The 19,312-nt window shown below is 37.2% G+C and overlaps 1 protein-coding gene across 11 annotated transcripts in view; it reads right to left on the bottom strand.

Annotated features, from left to right (window-relative positions):
• Window positions 1-19,312, bottom strand: part of STXBP5L (syntaxin binding protein 5 like) — a 185,812-nt gene that overhangs the window by 70,704 nt on the left and 95,796 nt on the right. For all 11 annotated transcript variants that reach the window (XM_038147882.1, XM_038147919.1, XM_038147889.1 and 8 more), the window contains exons 6-10: window positions 14,473-14,536; window positions 7,531-7,614; window positions 2,671-2,794; window positions 1,084-1,162; window positions 720-874 (exon numbers count right to left, since the gene is read on the bottom strand). In XM_038147882.1, coding sequence (XP_038003810.1) covers window positions 720-874; window positions 1,084-1,162; window positions 2,671-2,794; window positions 7,531-7,614; window positions 14,473-14,536 — 506 coding nt within the window. The remainder of the gene's footprint in view (window positions 1-719; window positions 875-1,083; window positions 1,163-2,670; window positions 2,795-7,530; window positions 7,615-14,472; window positions 14,537-19,312) is intronic.

Genomic DNA, 19,312 nt, shown 5'->3' with positions numbered 1-19,312 from the left:
ACCAAAATGTTTAAATATTGGTCTGTGAGCAGAGGAAGATGCTACAAAACCTAAGTACTGGGAAGTATTTGGCACAGTTAAAAGAAGGCCCAAAGCAGCTCTGATTATGGAAAATTAAATTTTTGCATTATATTGAAGCACATATACACTTTACTAAATGTTTTTAATGTGTATTAAGCTTAGCTATGTATATAAGATTTATTTTACTTTTCTGCTTGAGGGCTTAAAATGCTAAAGTTAGTTCCTTTTTGACTTACAGCTTTTCTTAATTTATTTTCTGGAACTTTCTGACACCTATTTAAGAACTTGGTAGCCCCACAGAATGCAGCAAACATAACACTTTTTAACAGTTAATTTCATGCTGAAGTGTAAGAACTTTTTTGCAGGTAAGTGATAGTTAATTTTTCATAATTTAGCAAGCTGTAAATGATGAAAAATTTCAGAAATATAAGTACCTATCATTGATTAATAGCAATGTTTTTTCACAGTAGCCCATGGGTTTCAATCCTATAATTGGAGGTTTATGCATGCTTTATTGTCCACTCACTACTTACTTCCTACACTGAGAATGCAAACAACTTCCAGGTACTTTCAGTTACGTAGTTTTTTTTGAGATGAAAACAAATATTAGGATGGAAGTCCCTGGGATGGGATTACTGTATGAGGAAAGATCCCTTCGTTTATATTTTCCATAACTGTATTTTTCCCAATAAACTCACCATTTGGATATGGGGTTTCACAAAGAGTTAAAAAATCAACTATAGGATGATCCATTTCAAGAACTGTAATTGCTTTTCCATGCATGATTGTTAAACTTGGTCTTCGACAAGGCTTATCATATGACAGCCCACCAGAAAATATCACAAATGGTTCACTGTATTAAAAAAAAACAAACCTGTAAGTCTACATAGCACATACAAATTTACATTATAGAATTAGTATATTATAATTAGTATATTATATATATAATTGTTATTAGCAAATAACAATAAATAGATTTGTAAAAAGAAAACAGGAAAAGATTCTAAAATTACTTAAACTTGGGAATGTAATATTGAGTTAATTACAGAATTAAAAACAAACCTGTTTTTACAGGTCTTGTACTCTACTTTAAGAATTGGTTTACAAGATTCAGGTTTTTTTCCATCTCTTTGAACTTTTCCTAAGGAAAGAAAGAACATGAAAACTATTAAAACATGAAACTGAATGATGAAACTAAAACATGTATATTGAAACAACTGTATAGGAAACCAAAAAAGGAACTTTAAAGCTACAAAACATTAGAAGTATTAGCCCTTACTTCCATAAAATACGCATTTGTCTAAATTAATTACATTTATTATGTCCTTGTTTTTTTACTGCTACATACATCTAAAGAACCACAGAACACACTTCAAAGACATCTATAAACCATGCAGATTTCTGAGTATGAAACTTAACTAATAATGAATGAATCAGACTAATTATATGCCTTTTTTTCTGAACCCATAATGACCATAAACAGCTTCATTTTTTCCTAAGACATTCTTAGATTGACTTAATTCCTGTTGTTGACAAAACATTACATGCTTTGGAGTGTAACTAGTTGAGTGATAAAATTAAATGAAGCACACAACTGAAATTCATTAGTTCTTAGTTAATTATGGCTCAGTACTTTCTTCCAATCAGAGAAAAGTCACTTGCAAACTAAAAAATAGCCATTTTGAGTTTGTTGCTTTGGAAAGTCTATGTTTGCTTTTGACAACAGCCTGACTGGAGGATACAGTGTAGATGGATCTAGACTTTTCTCAGGGATGCACAGTGCTATCATGGGAGATAAAGGACATAAGTTGCGGCATGGAAAATTCTGGTTAGATATTAACAAAAAAATTTGTGCCACACGGGTCATTAAATACCAAAAGCTATTGTCCAAAGAGGTTGTGCAATTTTTTGCTGGAAGTGTTCAAGTGCCTAATGTCCTGAGTTTACTCATCAAATCAGGCCTGTTTTGATCTGGTCATCTGATGGGCTGAGAGTTCCCTTCTGACACTATAGAATTCTATGACTAAAAATGATAAAACAGAAATAAATTAAGAAAATGCTAAATCCTTTTGTGGCTACTTAGATCTTGACTTCTTCTCCTTCCTCCCTCTCTACCCAGTCAGTTTTCTCAGTAAAGGAATGTATACATTTACAATGGTGTCAATACTTTTAATCCAAATTTTTAGGAAGCAATTTCATCTAAATTCCCACACATAAAGCCAACTCCTTTAAATTCTGCATTGCAATTCTTTGGGAAGCCTTGTACCATCCCCATGACAAGCACCACAGTACCTTGTACAAAACACTTTAATCTGTTGTGAAAATAGCTCATAAAAGCCCTTAAGTACAAACTGTAAAAGAAAGAAAGCCTGAAGGCCTCACAGACCAGCAGTAGACTCTTAAAAGGAACTGGATAAGACATTAGAGTAATATAAATCAGAAAGAGGTATTTATGACACCAATTACAATAAAAAGTTTGATCTAAGTTACTGATTTTACAATAATTTGCAGCTACTTTGCAGATCAAAATATTTATGCAAGAAGCAACATCTGGGCTACAATGAAAAATTAAATAAATATACATATTAGCAAACAGTATTGAGAACACTGCATTGCTTCTTAGTTACACATTTTAACTATCAGAATTACCGTGTGGAATTGTGGTCTGGAATGGTCTGTTAGGGCTTTTCAGATTCCATAGGGTCAAGCTGCCATCAGAGTGACTACACATGAACTGCTTCCCTTCATGATGCCAAGCAACAGAATGAATAGCCTACAGAAATGAAAGAAGAACTTGAGACTGGAATGGAATACAGTGTTTACACTAATGATATTTTCATGTATGACTTCAGATTATATTGTTCTAATGGTATATCAATAGTTGGATGGCTCCTGTTTGTCTGAAGTCCATTACCATCACATTTTAGCAACAGATGGCTGTAATCCACATTTCATCATAAAGGATAATGTAACACAGTAATGTAAGAAAGCCTGTATTGAATCAGGCCAAAATTGAAGGAAAAGGGTATAAAGGTAAAAGTGTAAGAACAAGGGCCATACAATGCAGTTGTATTATGTCTGATAGCTCTCCTCAGAAGTATTTAATCTGGTAAATTTACAGGTAATTCTGTGTAAAAATCTTTACGGGTAACATACAACATACACAGGCTTCCCCAGAAAAAGTAAAACACTGTTCTTGGATAATTTCCACACATACTCTCACATACTTGCAGAGCAAGTCCACAGAAATCTGGAATGTTTAATGTCAAAACCAAAATACTAAAAAATCCAGGACTGTTTCACCGATATAGAAAATTACCAAAACAATGATGTAAGATAGTTTTGGAAGAGATAGTGCATCAGAGGAGAGGAATATCACACTCCTTTGTGCATAATACAAGAACCATGTAATGAATGTTATGTACACCATTCTTAGTATTTTGTGCATAATGAGTGGAACTGAAAATATCCATAGTTACATCAAACCATTGGATAGGATAATGGGGTAAGTCCTTCAATTTCCCTGATATATGCTGGAAACTAATAAAAGTCATATTCTGACAAAACATTCACTCTATACCACAGTTCCTCACACACTCCTCACAGAAGCACAAACTCACAGAATTCTCCCTTAAATGCATATCCCTTCCAGAATTGTTCACTGCTAAATAATAAAAAACACAATATAATTTTATGTAAATTTAAATAAAAGAGATCTATTTTTGAATGCAGCTTAATAAATTCCCAGGGTTTTTTTCAACCTAGGAAATGCTTGCATGCACTTAAAATTGCATATAGACATTTACCTGATTTATTCAAATGACTTAACATCATGCCCGGGTATTCATAAGTCAGCACTGCAGCTCTTCATATTAATTTTGCCTAAGTGCTACTGGTCAGTATTTAAAACTCCCTGTTGGTTTTCCTCTTTTAATTATTTTATTGATTCTTATGGTTGGTTACAGCTCATGGTCTGGAGAGAGTATCAGAAGAAATCAAGCAAATGGCCACGACTCTTTACCAAAGCTCCACTCAGCTCCTGGGACTGGACAGCAGAGCCACAAATGAGTTTGCATTATGTTTTAACAGGAATCCGACACCCTTGTATATGAATGCTTGATTAACACCAAACTACTAAAATAGTAGTGCCAAAAAGGATGCAAAAGACAGAGCTGAAAAAATTGAACTCTAGGTATTTATTTTTTGGTGACATAATGGGCATCACCCAAACTTCTACCTTCCAGAGAGGGAGCTGATACACAATTCCTCTTAAATACCCAGAAGAAACCAAACTATAACTGAAGTAACAAAAGACAATATAGAAAGATGGTTCATGCAGAGTCCAGTGTTGTTGCCCTCAGGTAGAATAACCTCAGTTCTGTGGGGAGCGCTGCTTCTCTTACACTGAAGGCATGTCTATCCTCGTGCAAATTAATTCTGACATGAGCTCATTCATGCTTGCTATCATGACAAATTTGAATCTGGTTTTGATGTGTTGTCACACTTAGAAACATTTCACACGGTTACAGTCACTGACTGTGTCTGAGCAGGAGCTAGCAACTAGCTAAAAACTGTACCGAGCTGCTTGTTAAACTGCCTCTCTGTGACCAGGTGCCACCTGCCAGCATAAACCTCCCGTGGAGGGGAGTTGAGGTGGGATGATCCTGGCACAGACAGCTGGCATAGCAGCAACTCAAACTGACCTGTTAGACTTTGCCACAAAATGGGCAAGAAAAACAGAAATGCTTTTGGAGGTCTCAGCTGCAAGTCACGAGTAATTCTGAAAGATGGTCCTGAACAAGTCCTGAGTTTTCTCTCTGCTAGATTATGTCTAGCATTCTGATCCATTTCTTTAGCATCCACATAAAAAAGGAGCAGTTATTTGCTTAGAACAGGAGTTCCTCATGGTGGGTGGCTCATATGAACATTCACACAGTGTATGCACATAAAGCATCTCACTGCAGATTAGGTATATTTCTCCTTCTGCAATACCCACAGTGGTTGCATACACATTCCATCTTCTCTGATACTCAGCATGTACTAAAATTAAGCATGCCTAACACTGTTTCAGTTCCTTCCCAACCACAAACCCACACCACTGAGGGTCTTTAACCATACCGCTTTTAACCATATTTTGGACATCAGCAATGCTCATCTCATCTCATCTCACTGTTTGAATGCTAAAAATCCTTTGTGTTGGTAGCACTGCAGGACCATTACATCAAGGGCCACATCCAATTTGATACTTCCATAGTGGCACAGTGCTAGACAAAGGTAGGGAGTTGTCATTTGGCAAATGCCTCTAAGAATTCTGCATCTTCATTTTGGGATGTGTTCCAGTGAAAGATGACAACTGCTTCAGACAGCTCTGAATGATGCAAACTTCTGAAGCCTGCACATGAAGATGGCTGGATTTTGGGTTTGCCAACTATCAGTAACAACTTGAGAACCATTTGAAAGATCTGTCTTGTTTATGTGCTGTCTTTTTATACCATTTGATGGAAACAAACTTTTGCAGGAAATTATAAAAGAGCTTGGAAGAAAAGCCTTTTATAGAAGGCATTGTGTAGGAGCATTGACTGGAAGGACTTCAATATCTCATGCATATCACCATTGAGAAAATGAAAATCATAATGATAGTAAGAAAAGTCAGGGTGAATTAATTTAATTCCAAACTCATGCACTTGGTACTCAAGAGGCACTTTGGTACTCAATGAAGATACAGAACACATACAGGAATTTATCTGAGACTTCACAGACAGCCTGCAACTGGAACTGTTCTGGCTCAGTGCCAGAACAATACTGAGAGATTGGTCAGATGGTCTGACATCATGGGGCACAGAGGCCTCCCATCAGTCCAGATAGGATGGTGAAGGGGAGCAGGAACAAGGACTTCTGGACTGTGATCTTTGGTGGCCACCCCATAAGATAAGGCTTAGGCTTGATAATTTGGGCTGCTGCTAAATACCAAGTGGCACATGTAACCCAGGATTTTAAAAAGATGCCTTTTTAGTGGCTCCCTAAGGGTAGTAGCTTCCCTGAGGGAGTTCTAGGAGGTCTGGAACATTATGAACATGGAGCCTGAAAGTCTGGAACAAAGTAAAATGGCTAGTCACACAATCCTTTTAAAAACAAAGTAAGAATCTTGCAATTATTTCAGTATATAAGCAGCTAGCACAAGTTGCAAAAAGTGGAGTAATGACATAGCAAATAACCAGCGAGGAAGAAAGCATGGGACTGATTAAAAGGCAAAAAAAAGTTCCTGTGAACAATATTGAAAAATGTGGAACAACTAAATTCTAAGTTGTATGAGGAATTTTCAACATCCACCCACTCTGTCACAAAATGAAAGAAAAGGGAAACCCTCATGAAGAAGATCCTGCTTCATGTAGTCTCATTCTGAGTACAAGAGAGGACAGTGAGCGAACAGGCATCCCCACCCCCACCCTTCCTGAGGAGACCTGTAAAAGGAAGAAGTTGTTCAGCCTTAAGTAATAGAAGGGGTGCAATTTCACAAGTGTTTGCACAAGCAGACTGTCACTGAGAGACAATTCAGTGGGCATGTCGTGAGGCTTAAGTGCTGGCCTGTTCAATCTTATCCTTCAAAACATTTGCTATGTTGATGCTCAGAAACTTAACCTTGAAGCTCAGAGTAGCTTTAATGTGTCTTCGACAGCAGGTCTGAAAGAGTACAGGATCCATATGTATTCAGATTGCTTTTTAGAGGGGAAATAAATGTGTATACACTCCTTATACCTAGCAAGGTGACAAGATGAAGAAGGAACAAGAACTACAGGAAACCAATTAGTGCCAGGATCACTTTAAAGAAAATGTTCTTTTCTACCTTCAGCTGTAGTTGCATTCACTGTAGTTCATTCAGCTGTAGTTCATTCATGGTGAACTTTAAAGGACAGGCAGAACAAAGAATATTCTTTCCTAGGGCTAGTGCTAAAATCTTAGTAACCAGGAATATATCTATTTCTCAAGCAGCTTGATTGTTGATACAAGAACTGCATCTGTGGTTAACACAGGCTGCTTACAAATGACAAGAGACAATTGTGTGATAACTATGACAATATAATTTTGAAAACTGTTAATCAGATCTTAAATACTGGGCAATATCAACAGCTGTACAAGGCAATTCATCTTCCAATGAAATTAATGTTCTAGATATACCCAGTAGTGATTATTATATAATTCCTATTTTAGCTATATCTCAGGTCAGCTCATTACTAGACTCTGTTCAACTGAGAATCCCCATAGAGAAGTTGATGAATTTGTCAGGATCAAGGGGAGGACATTCTGTGTCACAGTACACTCATGAGAGCTTAAAGCATCAGAACTAGAGATTTCAGACTTTGATTTCTATTGTGAGTAATTTGCCCAAAAGCACAGCACAAACAGTATTTCCAGAACCACCAATGCCTTTAGATAAACATCCATCTGCTTGGTAAGACATATGGCAAACTGCTGAATAATGGCTTTGCTGAATTAATAGAAATTGCTTACCTCATCATAATAAGCTCTCAGATCAGCTCTTTTAGATCGTAAGTCCCAGAACACGATGGTCCCATTTTCATAGCCTATCAACAGCTGGAGGAGGGAAAAAACCCACCATTACATTTTCTGAATCAAAAGGTACATACAAATATTGAGTAATACAAAAAGAAATAACAAAGTGATGTGCATGATTGTAATTTGCCCTACACATAATACCTTACTTTCAAATATCTTTCAGTATAAATTACTTCACATTGCTGACAATTTAGGATCTGACATGGAAAAAAAATCCAGCTTTATACACCTTTTTTCCCCCTGGATGACTATGTGCCTGGACAGTCTTCTCAACTGCATATCTGCTGAAAACCAAAGATTATAGCATGCTCCTACCAGCTCTTACCTTCCCTGGCCCTTGCTGGAGAAAAAAATCTTTGACACCTAAGATAACACCTAAATAACTTCAAATCAAGAGAGTTACCAGATTAAACTCTCTTTCAGCTACTTATATTCCTTTTGTTTATGTTTGCTATTGCTTTAAAACATTCTGAGGAACTCCTCCAGCAGAGAATAAATTGCTTCCTTTCCTAATAATTAAAAATAAATTAACTTATATGTCAATTTTTACTTCTTATAGAACTGGGATTTCATATCATCATGCACACCAGAGAAATACCAGCAAAGATTTCTGAAAAGATGAAAGAGAAGAAAAACAATAGTCAGGAGAAAAATAAGAATGAACACAATCGTATCTCCTTGTCTCCACTGAAAAGAAGTGAAATATTGATCTGGTACTGTAGAGTTACTCTTCATTTGAACACAATTAATTTCAGATCTTATGGACATTATCATGTCTAGCTTCTTTACGTGTCCTGGAAACTGTTTCCCATAGAATCTTTCTTCTTAAGAATCTGTTCTGGACATGGAGACTGGAAATGGCTAAACTGGCAGGTTCACATTTCTGTGATAGAATATTTTATACAATAGGCAATGATAATTGCAGTTTTTCATCATCTGTAAACAGATATATCACAGAATGTAGGCACAGATTTACAGTTTCTATATAAAGAATTTGTGAAGAATAATGACAATATAATCTCTTAGTTGGAGAAACCTTAACAGCATCTTTGCTATCACTCATTTTAGCTTGCATGAGTCCTAAAAATAAAATTTGGCTGGGCTGCTAAACAAAACATCACTTTCTTTCCAAGTTAAGTATAACTGATACATCAATACTGATACAAAAGAGCCTGGGAATACTCTTAGATCTACTGGATGTGGTTCTTTTCATATATATATATTCTCTCTTTTCATATATATATATATTCTCCTTGACAGGAGAATATTCCTCTTGTGGGATCTTCTAGCTAATCTGGAAATTATTTATAATCAATATATTTAATACCTGAATATGAACAACAACTACTTATGCTCCTGAATAATTATTCTCCTGAAAAAAAATTCAAACTGTCCTGGAAAAACTACAGAATATTTAGCATTTTTGTTCTGGATGGCTCCATATGGGATTTTGTGTCAGAGTCAGAAAGCATGCAGCTAACCAGGTAGCTCTTGTGTCAGGATGCCACATGGTATTCCAGGGTAATAGGCTGCCATTGACACAGTGAACAAAGGACGGTCCTACTGCAGCTGCTTGCACTGTTGGTATAGCAATCCCAAATGGAAGCTATTTGTATATCCAGGACTTAGTGATGCTCACAGCAGTTCACTTGAGTAGGTGCTGGTCTGTGCTGTGTTGTGCTGCACACAGCACTTGGCTTTCAGACCTGCACATATTTCTTGGCCACAGAGTAAACTTAGCTGCTAATTCTAAAGGACCTTGTAAGCCTCTCCCACTTGATAAAGGTAAGGACAGCACCTTTGTGCCTTTATAATGTAAGGCAGTATGTCTCATGTGAACATCCTTTTGCTTGACAGTAGAGATGGATATGGTGCTTTTTAGAAAAAAAAATAAAATTTGAGATCTCCAAGGACCAAAATGCTGACAAGAGCTTCTTCACAGAGGACAGTGCCATGCCCTTGGAGGTTCATCCAATGCTACACAGCTTGGGGTTCCCACCCTCCTTTTCGTATTCACTCCAATAAATAGTATTTTAGTAAGTTATGGAGTCTGAGTGCCCTCTTTACTGTCATCACAACAAGCACTTGCAACTGTGCATTACACTGGGTACCAAACCAGTCACATTCAGTTTGTATCTACCAATATTCTTTTCACCTCGGCTTTTGTACAAATATATTCAGAAAAGTGAAGGAATTGAAAAGCATTTAGTATGTGGCCCTGTTTCTTAATAAGCCTTTCTTCCCTGGGGAAGCATGCTTGCCTTTTGATTTTTATCCGTCTTTTGCAAAGATATCATGCTCCAGGTAATTACTAAAAGGTTAAATACCTTTTATCAGAGGCCGCATTTCACTTGAACTATTGCTGAAATGCTTAATGCACAATTGCACTAAAGAATGGCAAGTTACAAAGTATGATTTCAGGGAAGAAATTCAAAGGCAAAGAGATTTGATGCATAGCCAGGAATGCCTTTTTGTTCAGACAGTAGTCATGCTGCTTTAGTACTAACACTGTGGTACAGCACTAAAGCCACAATTCCAGCTTGGTGAATGGGATTAGTCTCATTGCCAGGATATTTGTGATGCTCTGGATTCTGACCTGTCTGAACCATAGGAAACTCAAACATTCCCACTCCTCTCAGTCATCGTGATCACTTGGGAGATCTATAAGACAAGCTCTATTTCTGTAATAGAAGTAAAAAGCAAAACATCCATAAACAAAGTTGGAGAGGAAAACCCAGACAAAGAAAAACAGCATCCGTAAAAAGAGTCAAGGACGGAAAAAACTCCAAATATTTATCTTCCCTTCTGTAGCACCTCGTTTAATTACTCATGCTTAATTTGGTTACAAAAAAGCAGAACATGGGACAGAATTTGGAGAGAGAAGTCCTGGCAAGATCTTCCTTGTTTAGTGGAGTTGTTTTACATTTTGACTTAAATTGTTCTTCATCAAATGCTTTTGATGATGGGAGGAAATTTCTTTTTTACAGTCAACTAATTACATTCTGGTACATGACAGCAGGCCCCTTTCTTATCCTGGTAACACAAAACAGCTGGAGAAAAAATCCCAAACAAACAAGCCTGCCAAACAGGCTTGTTGTTTTAGGTATTATTAGATCTCAGAACTCAGACTCAGAGATAGGAAGTTTAGCCCACCAGCTAATTGTAAATAACATTAAACCATTTCCTATGAAGCTTTCTCCCTTTGCTGGGAAACTGCAGATTGTTGCAGTTAATGTCTTTTCCTTTGTCAGCAAGAAAAATCATGTTTGCTACAGATCTGCCACTTATAAATGTCTGTGCACTCCAATCTGTCCCTCATGTACACTTATTAATTGATTTGGCAGACACAGTTATATTTCACGAACTTAATCACTTGGACCCCAAATTGTTCTTCAGTGACACATTAAATGCCCAAATTCTCTTTGATGTTTGTCTTCCAGCCACAACTTGTTAGATTCATAAAAGAGACTTGTCTCCAAAGCCTGCCTAGATAGTTTGCCTGGAGGCCACTCTGGAGAAGTTTTGAATGGCAGTAGTCATCTTGAGTTGCATTCACTCTTTTGGCACAAGGAACCCCATCACCAGTCAATGAAATAAACTGGAACTTTCAGGAATTCAAAGGATCTTAATAAAAAATGTGAAGATACTGCCAGTACACAAACTTCCCTGGCTTTCAAACAGAGCTCTTATGATTGTCCTAGATTTTGAAAAGTCTGATTATATTTTAGGACTCTAAACCGCTCAGTATTCATAGGAGAAATACTTATTTACTTCAGCAAAACAATCCCAAGTTTGTTAAACCAACTATTAAACCTACTATTTAATTCCTGAAACATATGCAAAGAACACTTCTATCTGCTGCCTATCGTGATGTATGGAGTCTGACTTCTGCCTCCAATACATTTTGGTGATCTTTGGTTAGCTTGGAGCTGTGGAGATTAGCAAAGTATGTGGAACTATCATCAAACAGCTTTTATCTCAGAATAACTCTGCTAAATTAAATAAAAGTCTACCTATGACAGTATCTTGTAGTGAAATGGCCAAGAGCAAATACCAAATAATATGGGAAGAAGACAAGTGTTTGCAACATTCTCATATATTCTTTCAGTCTAAGTAATTTTCTCATTCAAGTATAGCCATCTCCTCAACCATACATGGCCTTGTTTAACCTTATCTTTAAGAACCTTTTAGGAGAATTCGGCAAATCTCATCAGTTACCCTCACATGGATTTCTTCTGTTAACTTTTCTAGTCTTCCTTGTGATCAGTACATTTTCAGCACGCATAATAGCATTTGGAAAAAGTTTCATAGGTTCTACCCATTGCACATTTGAAGAAGTACTTAATTGGCTTGTTTGGAATCTGACCTGTCAGCTTCATTTGGTATCCTTTCAGTTTTTGCATTGAAAGAGACTATGAGCTGTTTCCATCCTCTTAATATCAACTGTGATTTTTCAAACTTGGAATCCCAATTAGGTGTTTTCCATAGTGAATTTTCCTGTCTCACTAAGTTGTCTCTCATATAGAAAAGCCAATCCCTTCTCCGAATTTCTGGAAGCATTTTGTTCATTTTAGACACAGAAGGACAAGTATTATACTCAGTAATCAGCAGGCAGGTCAACAATGCATTTCCTTAATAGCTTTGTTTTGTTCTCTATTCTTCTCTGCATAATGCCTAATTTTGATTTTCTTTACTGATCACTACTGAGCATTGAACTGCCTGTTATTTCCATTGAATTATCAATCATCACTCAAAGCTCTTGATACCAAACAGGAATCATCAGCTCACACCCATTGTTTTATAAGTAAAGTCAGAAATATTTTGCCCTACATGTACCACTCGTCATCATTTACACTGAATATACTTAAAAAGACAGCATTTAACCTGCCATTTTACTGTTGAGTTTCTTAGCCTCCTAAAGTCCAGCAAACCAGTTGACATCACTGCTTACTGCATTTTCTAGGCTATATATGACCATGTTGAACAGTAAAAGTCCCAGGACCTGCTTTCCCCCCCATTTTTTCCTCATTCTGAATAATGATTGATTTATTCTGCATTCTTTAACTAAAGTTTACTGAGACTAAGTTGAAAAATGTAGTTTAATTTATTTCTCCACTGTTGATTTTTTTAAAATTTAGAATTGTCTGTTGATTTAATGCTTGGATGTTTTCTTACACCTGTGTACCTTTTACTGATATCTTCCTATAAACACTACCAATTCTACATTCTGTAAAACTGCAAGTATTTTGTTAGTACCAATTCATTCTTTACACCATTCTCAACCTATCAATGATATAAAGAGCTGCATTGAGATGGTTTTAGTACACCTTACATTTTCTTCTACTTCTCCCAATAAATTTTCAATGTTTGCTTTTCATAGGCATTTGCCTGAATTTGCTGTTGTTCTTTGAATGCTAGTACTTCATCAGTGCCCAGATGTCTCATGTGCCCATGTGCCCTCTGAGCAACAAGCACTTGTATTCCCAAGCCAGTTCTCTTTTAACTCTCTTGCCTGGGTACTTCTCATCTTCTCCCTTTCTGCTGAAAAATATTTTTAGGTTTCTGTTTGGACACAGTGCATGGCATTCCTGTAAAAAATCTTCAGTGACAAGACCATTTTTTTTAGTACCCTTTTTTCCTACACTATGCGCCTTAGGTAGCTCATCAGCAGTTTCTCTTGTGGCCAGAAAACAAGAATGATGCCTCATCAATAAACCTTTATTCTCACCAGGTATTTTGCCAGAGATAATTAAACTGCATTTCTTGATGGCTTCTTGTTTGAGGCTGCAACACTACACTTCAATATGTTTAATTACTTTATTTGATAGTATTCTAAATTGCTTGACCTATTGTGATTCTTCCAGAGAGGCTCAGAGATGCCATGGAAGTTGTTGGAGGGCTGGTTCACAACTGCACCATTTGTGCGTAGATCCCCTCGCAGTAGGGGCAAGTCCAAGGACAAGCGATGAAAATGAAAATCAGATGCAGTCATCAGTGCTTTGTGCTTTTCTAGGTACTCATAATTTAAACATAATATCCCCCATATCAGTATCAGAAATTGAAACTGCTGCTAGTTTCTAACAACTATTAGCTGTTACGTGAGGCATGCTGTCAAACAGATACACTATCTGGAAGATGCAGTACTTTATAAATACACACTGAAATGCAATTACTAAAAATGATCAAAACCAATGAGAGAGGTAAATTAAATACCCTTTCTACACAGGGAAAATGCTCAAACATCAGTAGCAACACCTTAAAAAAAAAAAAGCTGTAATAGAACCAGAATTTGGTCAATCATATTTCATCTTTGAAAAGCTGGCATACAAAGAAAGCCAGCTCTGATTGTGCCTCCTGGTGGTTTTAGTATTAACCCTAATGCTCTGACTATATGTTTGGCTTCCACTTGTGGACAGTGAACCAAACTGAGAATTGCAAACAGCAGCAAGTTCCAAACTTGGGTTTTTATCATGGTAATTCTTATATAAGAAAAGATTTCCTATCTTATAAAAACTTATTTTCATGCCTTCATAAGTGCATGTTTATCCAAATACCGAAGTCATGATTTAGTCAAACCTTACTTATGCAAAGTCAAACTTTTGTAAACAGGAACCATTTAGATGACTATATATTTCAATGTACATTGCGTTTGGCATACATTTCAAAGTACAGTATGTTGTCTGTATCACAAATCTTTACTTGTTAAATTTGTACAAAGATAATTTTTTTTCTTAAAAACTGTAAAATAGTTAAAGTGACTTGCAAACATAGAAAGAAAGCAGATGATAAAATCAATGAGTAAGCAATAGGAAAGAGTAGCAAGGCAAATAAAGGCTATGAAATGCTGCAAAATTTTATACCATGGGTTGTACTCACTTTTCCCTCGTCTCTTGGGCTGTCGCTTAAATGCACAACTGGGCCAGGGTGAGTCTTGGTGGATCTGTAATACAAAAATCAATTAAAATCTGTGAATGTTTTTTGTTGTCAGAAGAGCTAGATACCTCAGCTTCCAGGTGTGCTAACATGTACATCCAATGGTTTAAAAATAATTGTAAAAAGCCTAACAGGGTAGTTATAGCTATCTTTTAACGTTCTCCTCTATTTCCTTTTTGCCATTAAAGGCAAAGATTCTCTTTTCTTAATGAATCCTTCCTTCATTTTTAAAAAAAATCTCACTATTCTTCCTATTACAGTAATTTCCTCCCTCTCTCATTCTTACAGCTTTTTTGCCTTTTCTATTCTCTATTCCATTTCTTTCTGACCCTCTCTCCTTATTTGTTCCATTTGATGGCTAATTTGACAAGGATTTACAAACTCTTCACTGGATTCAATTCAGATACTGATAGCATGACTCACCAAGTTCCAATGACACTAAAGAAAGGGTTTCAGTAACCTCAGCTACACTGCCCTGTCAGGAAGCTTTCTAGCATTAGTGCAGCGGGGTTTCAGAAATGGAGCTACTTGCCTCTGTCTATCTGTAAAGCCTTATCTCATCTCCAGACTAACTAACACAGTTACACCCACAATGCATGTATAGTGGGGCTCCTCAGCCACAACACCCATCCTGTAAGTCTCTGTAAACCTATAAAGAAATTTATTACTGTTCTTGACATCCCCTCCCGTTTTTCAACATGTATCAACCACATCATATGCAACTTAGTGTTTGAGCTGTTAATGTCCAGCACCTGACAGAAAATGCAAATCACAGGAAACTGATTGGACAGACGTCTCTGACCTGGCCTTCAGGCCCTGGCAGGTATAAAGAGCAAGAAGACAAGCACCAGTCCGCACTGAATGCCTGCACAGAGGAGGACCCTTCTCCCATCTATGTTCTGGGGTCAGAGTACACGTCCCTTGGAGTTCAGCTTAGGATCTGAACTTGCATGACTGGTCTTAGTTCACCAAAGGTCATCAGGGAAAAAAATATGGTAGAGATTGGCAGAGTCCATAAAGTGAAGAATTTATCTGGAAACCATACGTAAAATGACCTAGGCTCCAAGTTTTAAAACAATCTGCAAGAGAATTACAGAAACAAACCAAAACAAGCTTCTCCAGCCAAACTACTCAAAGGATTTTTCTAAAATAATGGCCTTTTCCTTTAGCTGAACATTGTATTGTAGCAAAACTGGCCTCTGTTCTACAGGTCGGACTCCAAATCAAGACTAAGAGTGATCACAAAAATTCTTAGACAAATCAAACATTAAAACACTGTCTACTGATCCATAGCCTCATAGGTTTCTCCTTCCCAGAACAGTATGCTCCAACACTCTTAAAAGCATGCACACTCTTCTCTATATGTTGCCTACATTATGTTTAAAATATTTTAACTATTTTGTCATGAACCAAAGCTGGGTCAAAGCAGAGAGGCAAAGATCTAGTCTGGTATTTATTTCTGAGCTGAGGACAATGAAAAATTACTCCAGACATCCTGAACATGCAGCATGTTATTCTCTTACATGAGGTCTTCATCAGCAAGGATTCTGCAAGAGCATTTTACAGCATATCCCATCACAGAAATGGGTTCAGCAGGAAAGTAGCAAACAGTTTATACAGACTGTCTTTCATGGTGCCAGCAACAAGCACACATTTTGTTCCATGTCCTGAGACATGGAACAAAACCATTTTTACAGAGATACAGATAGCAGGAGATCTGGCTGTCATTCCTATACAAGCCAACTTAGCTCAACCCCTCTGGCTGAGCTTCTGTTTCTGAGTAACCTGTACTGAAATACAAATATCATTTGCACACCAGACCTTGGAGGAGGCAGGGTAGGTAGGCAGTGACAGGGAACTGGAGGGCAAGATGAGGTTGTTGGCAACCAGTGCTTAGACTTACACACATCTTGTACATCTGTCCTGAGAGAGTGCATGTGACAGTTTGGGACATTCTAGGCTGTTTCAAGTGCTGTTTCTGACATAGATTCCCCTGTCTGAACTGGTCAGAGTATTGTGATGGAAAGAACTAGGTCTGTTTGGAGTATATGCTGTCCAGGCAGTGATGGGCAAAGGAGGAAAGGTGAGAACAAGGGGAAAAAACAAGCAGAGAAGACACAATATGAGAATTTTCACTTTTTAGCCAGATCACAGACAGACAACATAAGAGAGAGCAGAGGCAAGCAAACACCAGATATGTTTTCCCAGAAAACTAGGGACAAACAAAATGGTAGCAGAAGCACATGGAGGCTGACAAAGCACAATGGGTTGGGCAGCTATCCCAGGCCATTGAACCAACCAGGATGCATGGTTGGCTGCTAGGCCACTTCAGTCTTGGTACATGACCAGGAATATTGGCAAAATCATGACAAATGGAGGGAGAAAGGAAGAAAGATATACTGTCTTTCTAAGGTAAAGATTTACTCAATTTAGTCAGCTCTTTGTACCTACTAATTTTAAAAGTCAGGAACAGTTTAGATAAATCAGTGCAACCAGTTTTTTTGAAAGATACATAAGACATTGCTTACCAAAGAACGTATCAAATTCTCTTTGGGTAGAAGCAAAATCTTACATGAGCTGTCCTCTACTCTTTAGGCTAAGTATACTTTCATAGTATATGAAAGCTCATTGTTCCTCTGTAAATGGTATAAAAGCCCTGTCTTTTACTACCAGTCTTATTTTTATCTTATATTCCTGCAGGGTGTAGCCTCAAATTTCCATGCTAAAACCTCAGCTGAAAGGGTTTTCTTCACGAATACATTTTCTAATCTCCTCCATTTCCCTCTTGAATTCATTGCAGTTGGGGGATCCTGCTATTTACTGCACTGTATTCATATTGTAGGGTTTGGGTATTTTTTTTCTTAGGCCCTTTTTGTTTCTTTTAGGAATATTGTAATTTAATTATTATGCACATAGTAACTTCTTTAGTTTGTTGAATAACAGCTTTATATACACTATCAGCAAAGTTGATACCAAACACAGCAATCTGTGCTCTAAATGTATGAGATTTTATTTTTCCCCATTATTTTTCCTCTATATTTGATATAAGTATACTCTTAGTATTCATATTACCTTACTTCTTGTTATTTTAATAATTTAGTTGTTTTGTACAACACCTGGCTTGCTCTGGCTTCTTCCTTTTTCTTCCACTTCTATTACATTTAAGACTGACAGGTATGTCACTCCATCAAAACACTCAACAAACAATTCTTTAGTTTTCATACATACATCATTGGTCTAGGAAAAATAAGGGTTCAAGGGGAAGGGGCATTAATTTTTGTCTTTGTTTCTCACCATTCTACTCAATTTCAACTGGCAATAAAATAAATAATTGTTTTCCAAGTCAAGTCTGGTTTCTCCATTGACAATAGCTGGTAAGTGATCTTTCTGATTTTCCCTTAATTCATGAACTTTTCAATCTTATTTTCTTTCCCTGTTTTGTTGAGGATGGGGAGTGAGAGAGCAGCTGGGTGGAGGTTTCCCAACCAGCCAGGATCCAACCTCCAATTTCCTTTATTGCTTAACAGAGGCCAGCTTTGTTTATACATACATAAGAATAAGTAGAGAGTCTACTAGTTTGGCAGTCATAATATGGCTTCTGTCAGGAAAGCAGAAAGGATCCTTTTCAAATAGTTGTATGTATCTAATGTGCCATCACAGATAAGATCACGCACAGGTGACAACAGATGTTCCTGAAACTTTTTGGAAGTGTAGTGCCTATTCTTTGGCAGTCCTCCTGCACGCCTTTCCAGGGCTCCAAGAAACATTTGGTTTTTTTATACACAGCAAGTAAAGTATTTGCATCAAAACTGATTCCTTTTTGGACTACATAATGAGGAATATTCAAAAGATGCAGCAAGCATAAAGTTTGATGTTCGGTTCTGGATGAACATGCACAGTCCCATCTTGGGGGAGATGTTTGTGGGAGGATAAACTGATACAAAACAATCCCAGTTCAGGTGGAGCAAGGAAGAAAGCATTGCTGTGTGTGAAAGCATTGCAACTTCCTCAATTCTGCAAGACCTCTTGCTTATTGCTCTGAGCCTGCCTGATGGCTGGATACAGAAGGAGTGACACGATAAATCTTCTCTGGTTTGCTTCTCCTGAAGTTATGTTATCTCCCTTTGGGTACAGGACTGTGGTGAGGAACCCAAACCTTGTCCTTTGTGCCACACTAAGACCAGGAACTGTCTGCCAAAGGCAGATCAGTGCCTCGCTTCTTGCATCAAATTGTCTCCTCAAGGAAGGTATGTATAAATAGAACTAACAACAATATCTTTTGGAGCCCTAGGGAAGTGCTGCTTGTAAAAGGAGAGCAAGGCATGTACAGTCAATTTCTCTTGAGGATAGACATCATGACTGCACTACATGAAGGATTAAACAAAGCAATTATTTAGTTAACTATATCAATAACATTATTTTATAGAACCCATGAAACACAATCAGAGCTACAGATACAGTAATTACTGCTTTCATACAGTAAATTATACTGCATGGGGAAATGTCGACACACAAACTCCATTTTGCCTCAAATTGTTTTTGTATACATAAAATGTTCTGTTTCCCTTTATTGCTATTACAGTAAAGTTCTCAAGAAGGTTGAAGAGTTGGACACTGTCATTGTGGAACTGCCTTCAAAGAAAAAAAACCCTGCCATTGACTTATATTAAATGGAAAAGCAGAGATTCTAACAGCTCCTGGAAAGGATGAAGAGGTGCTGGAAAACCAACCAGATTTGAAGCTATTGTGAATAAAGCACTCTGCTGTTGATGACAGGTATTTG

This window comes from Motacilla alba, chromosome 1 (genome assembly GCF_015832195.1).
Source record: "Motacilla alba alba isolate MOTALB_02 chromosome 1, Motacilla_alba_V1.0_pri, whole genome shotgun sequence".
In the NCBI taxonomy this organism is placed as follows: Eukaryota; Metazoa; Chordata; class Aves; order Passeriformes; family Motacillidae; genus Motacilla; species Motacilla alba.
Note: the sequence above shows the minus strand (reverse complement) of the source record. Positions and strands in the feature narration are given on the sequence as shown.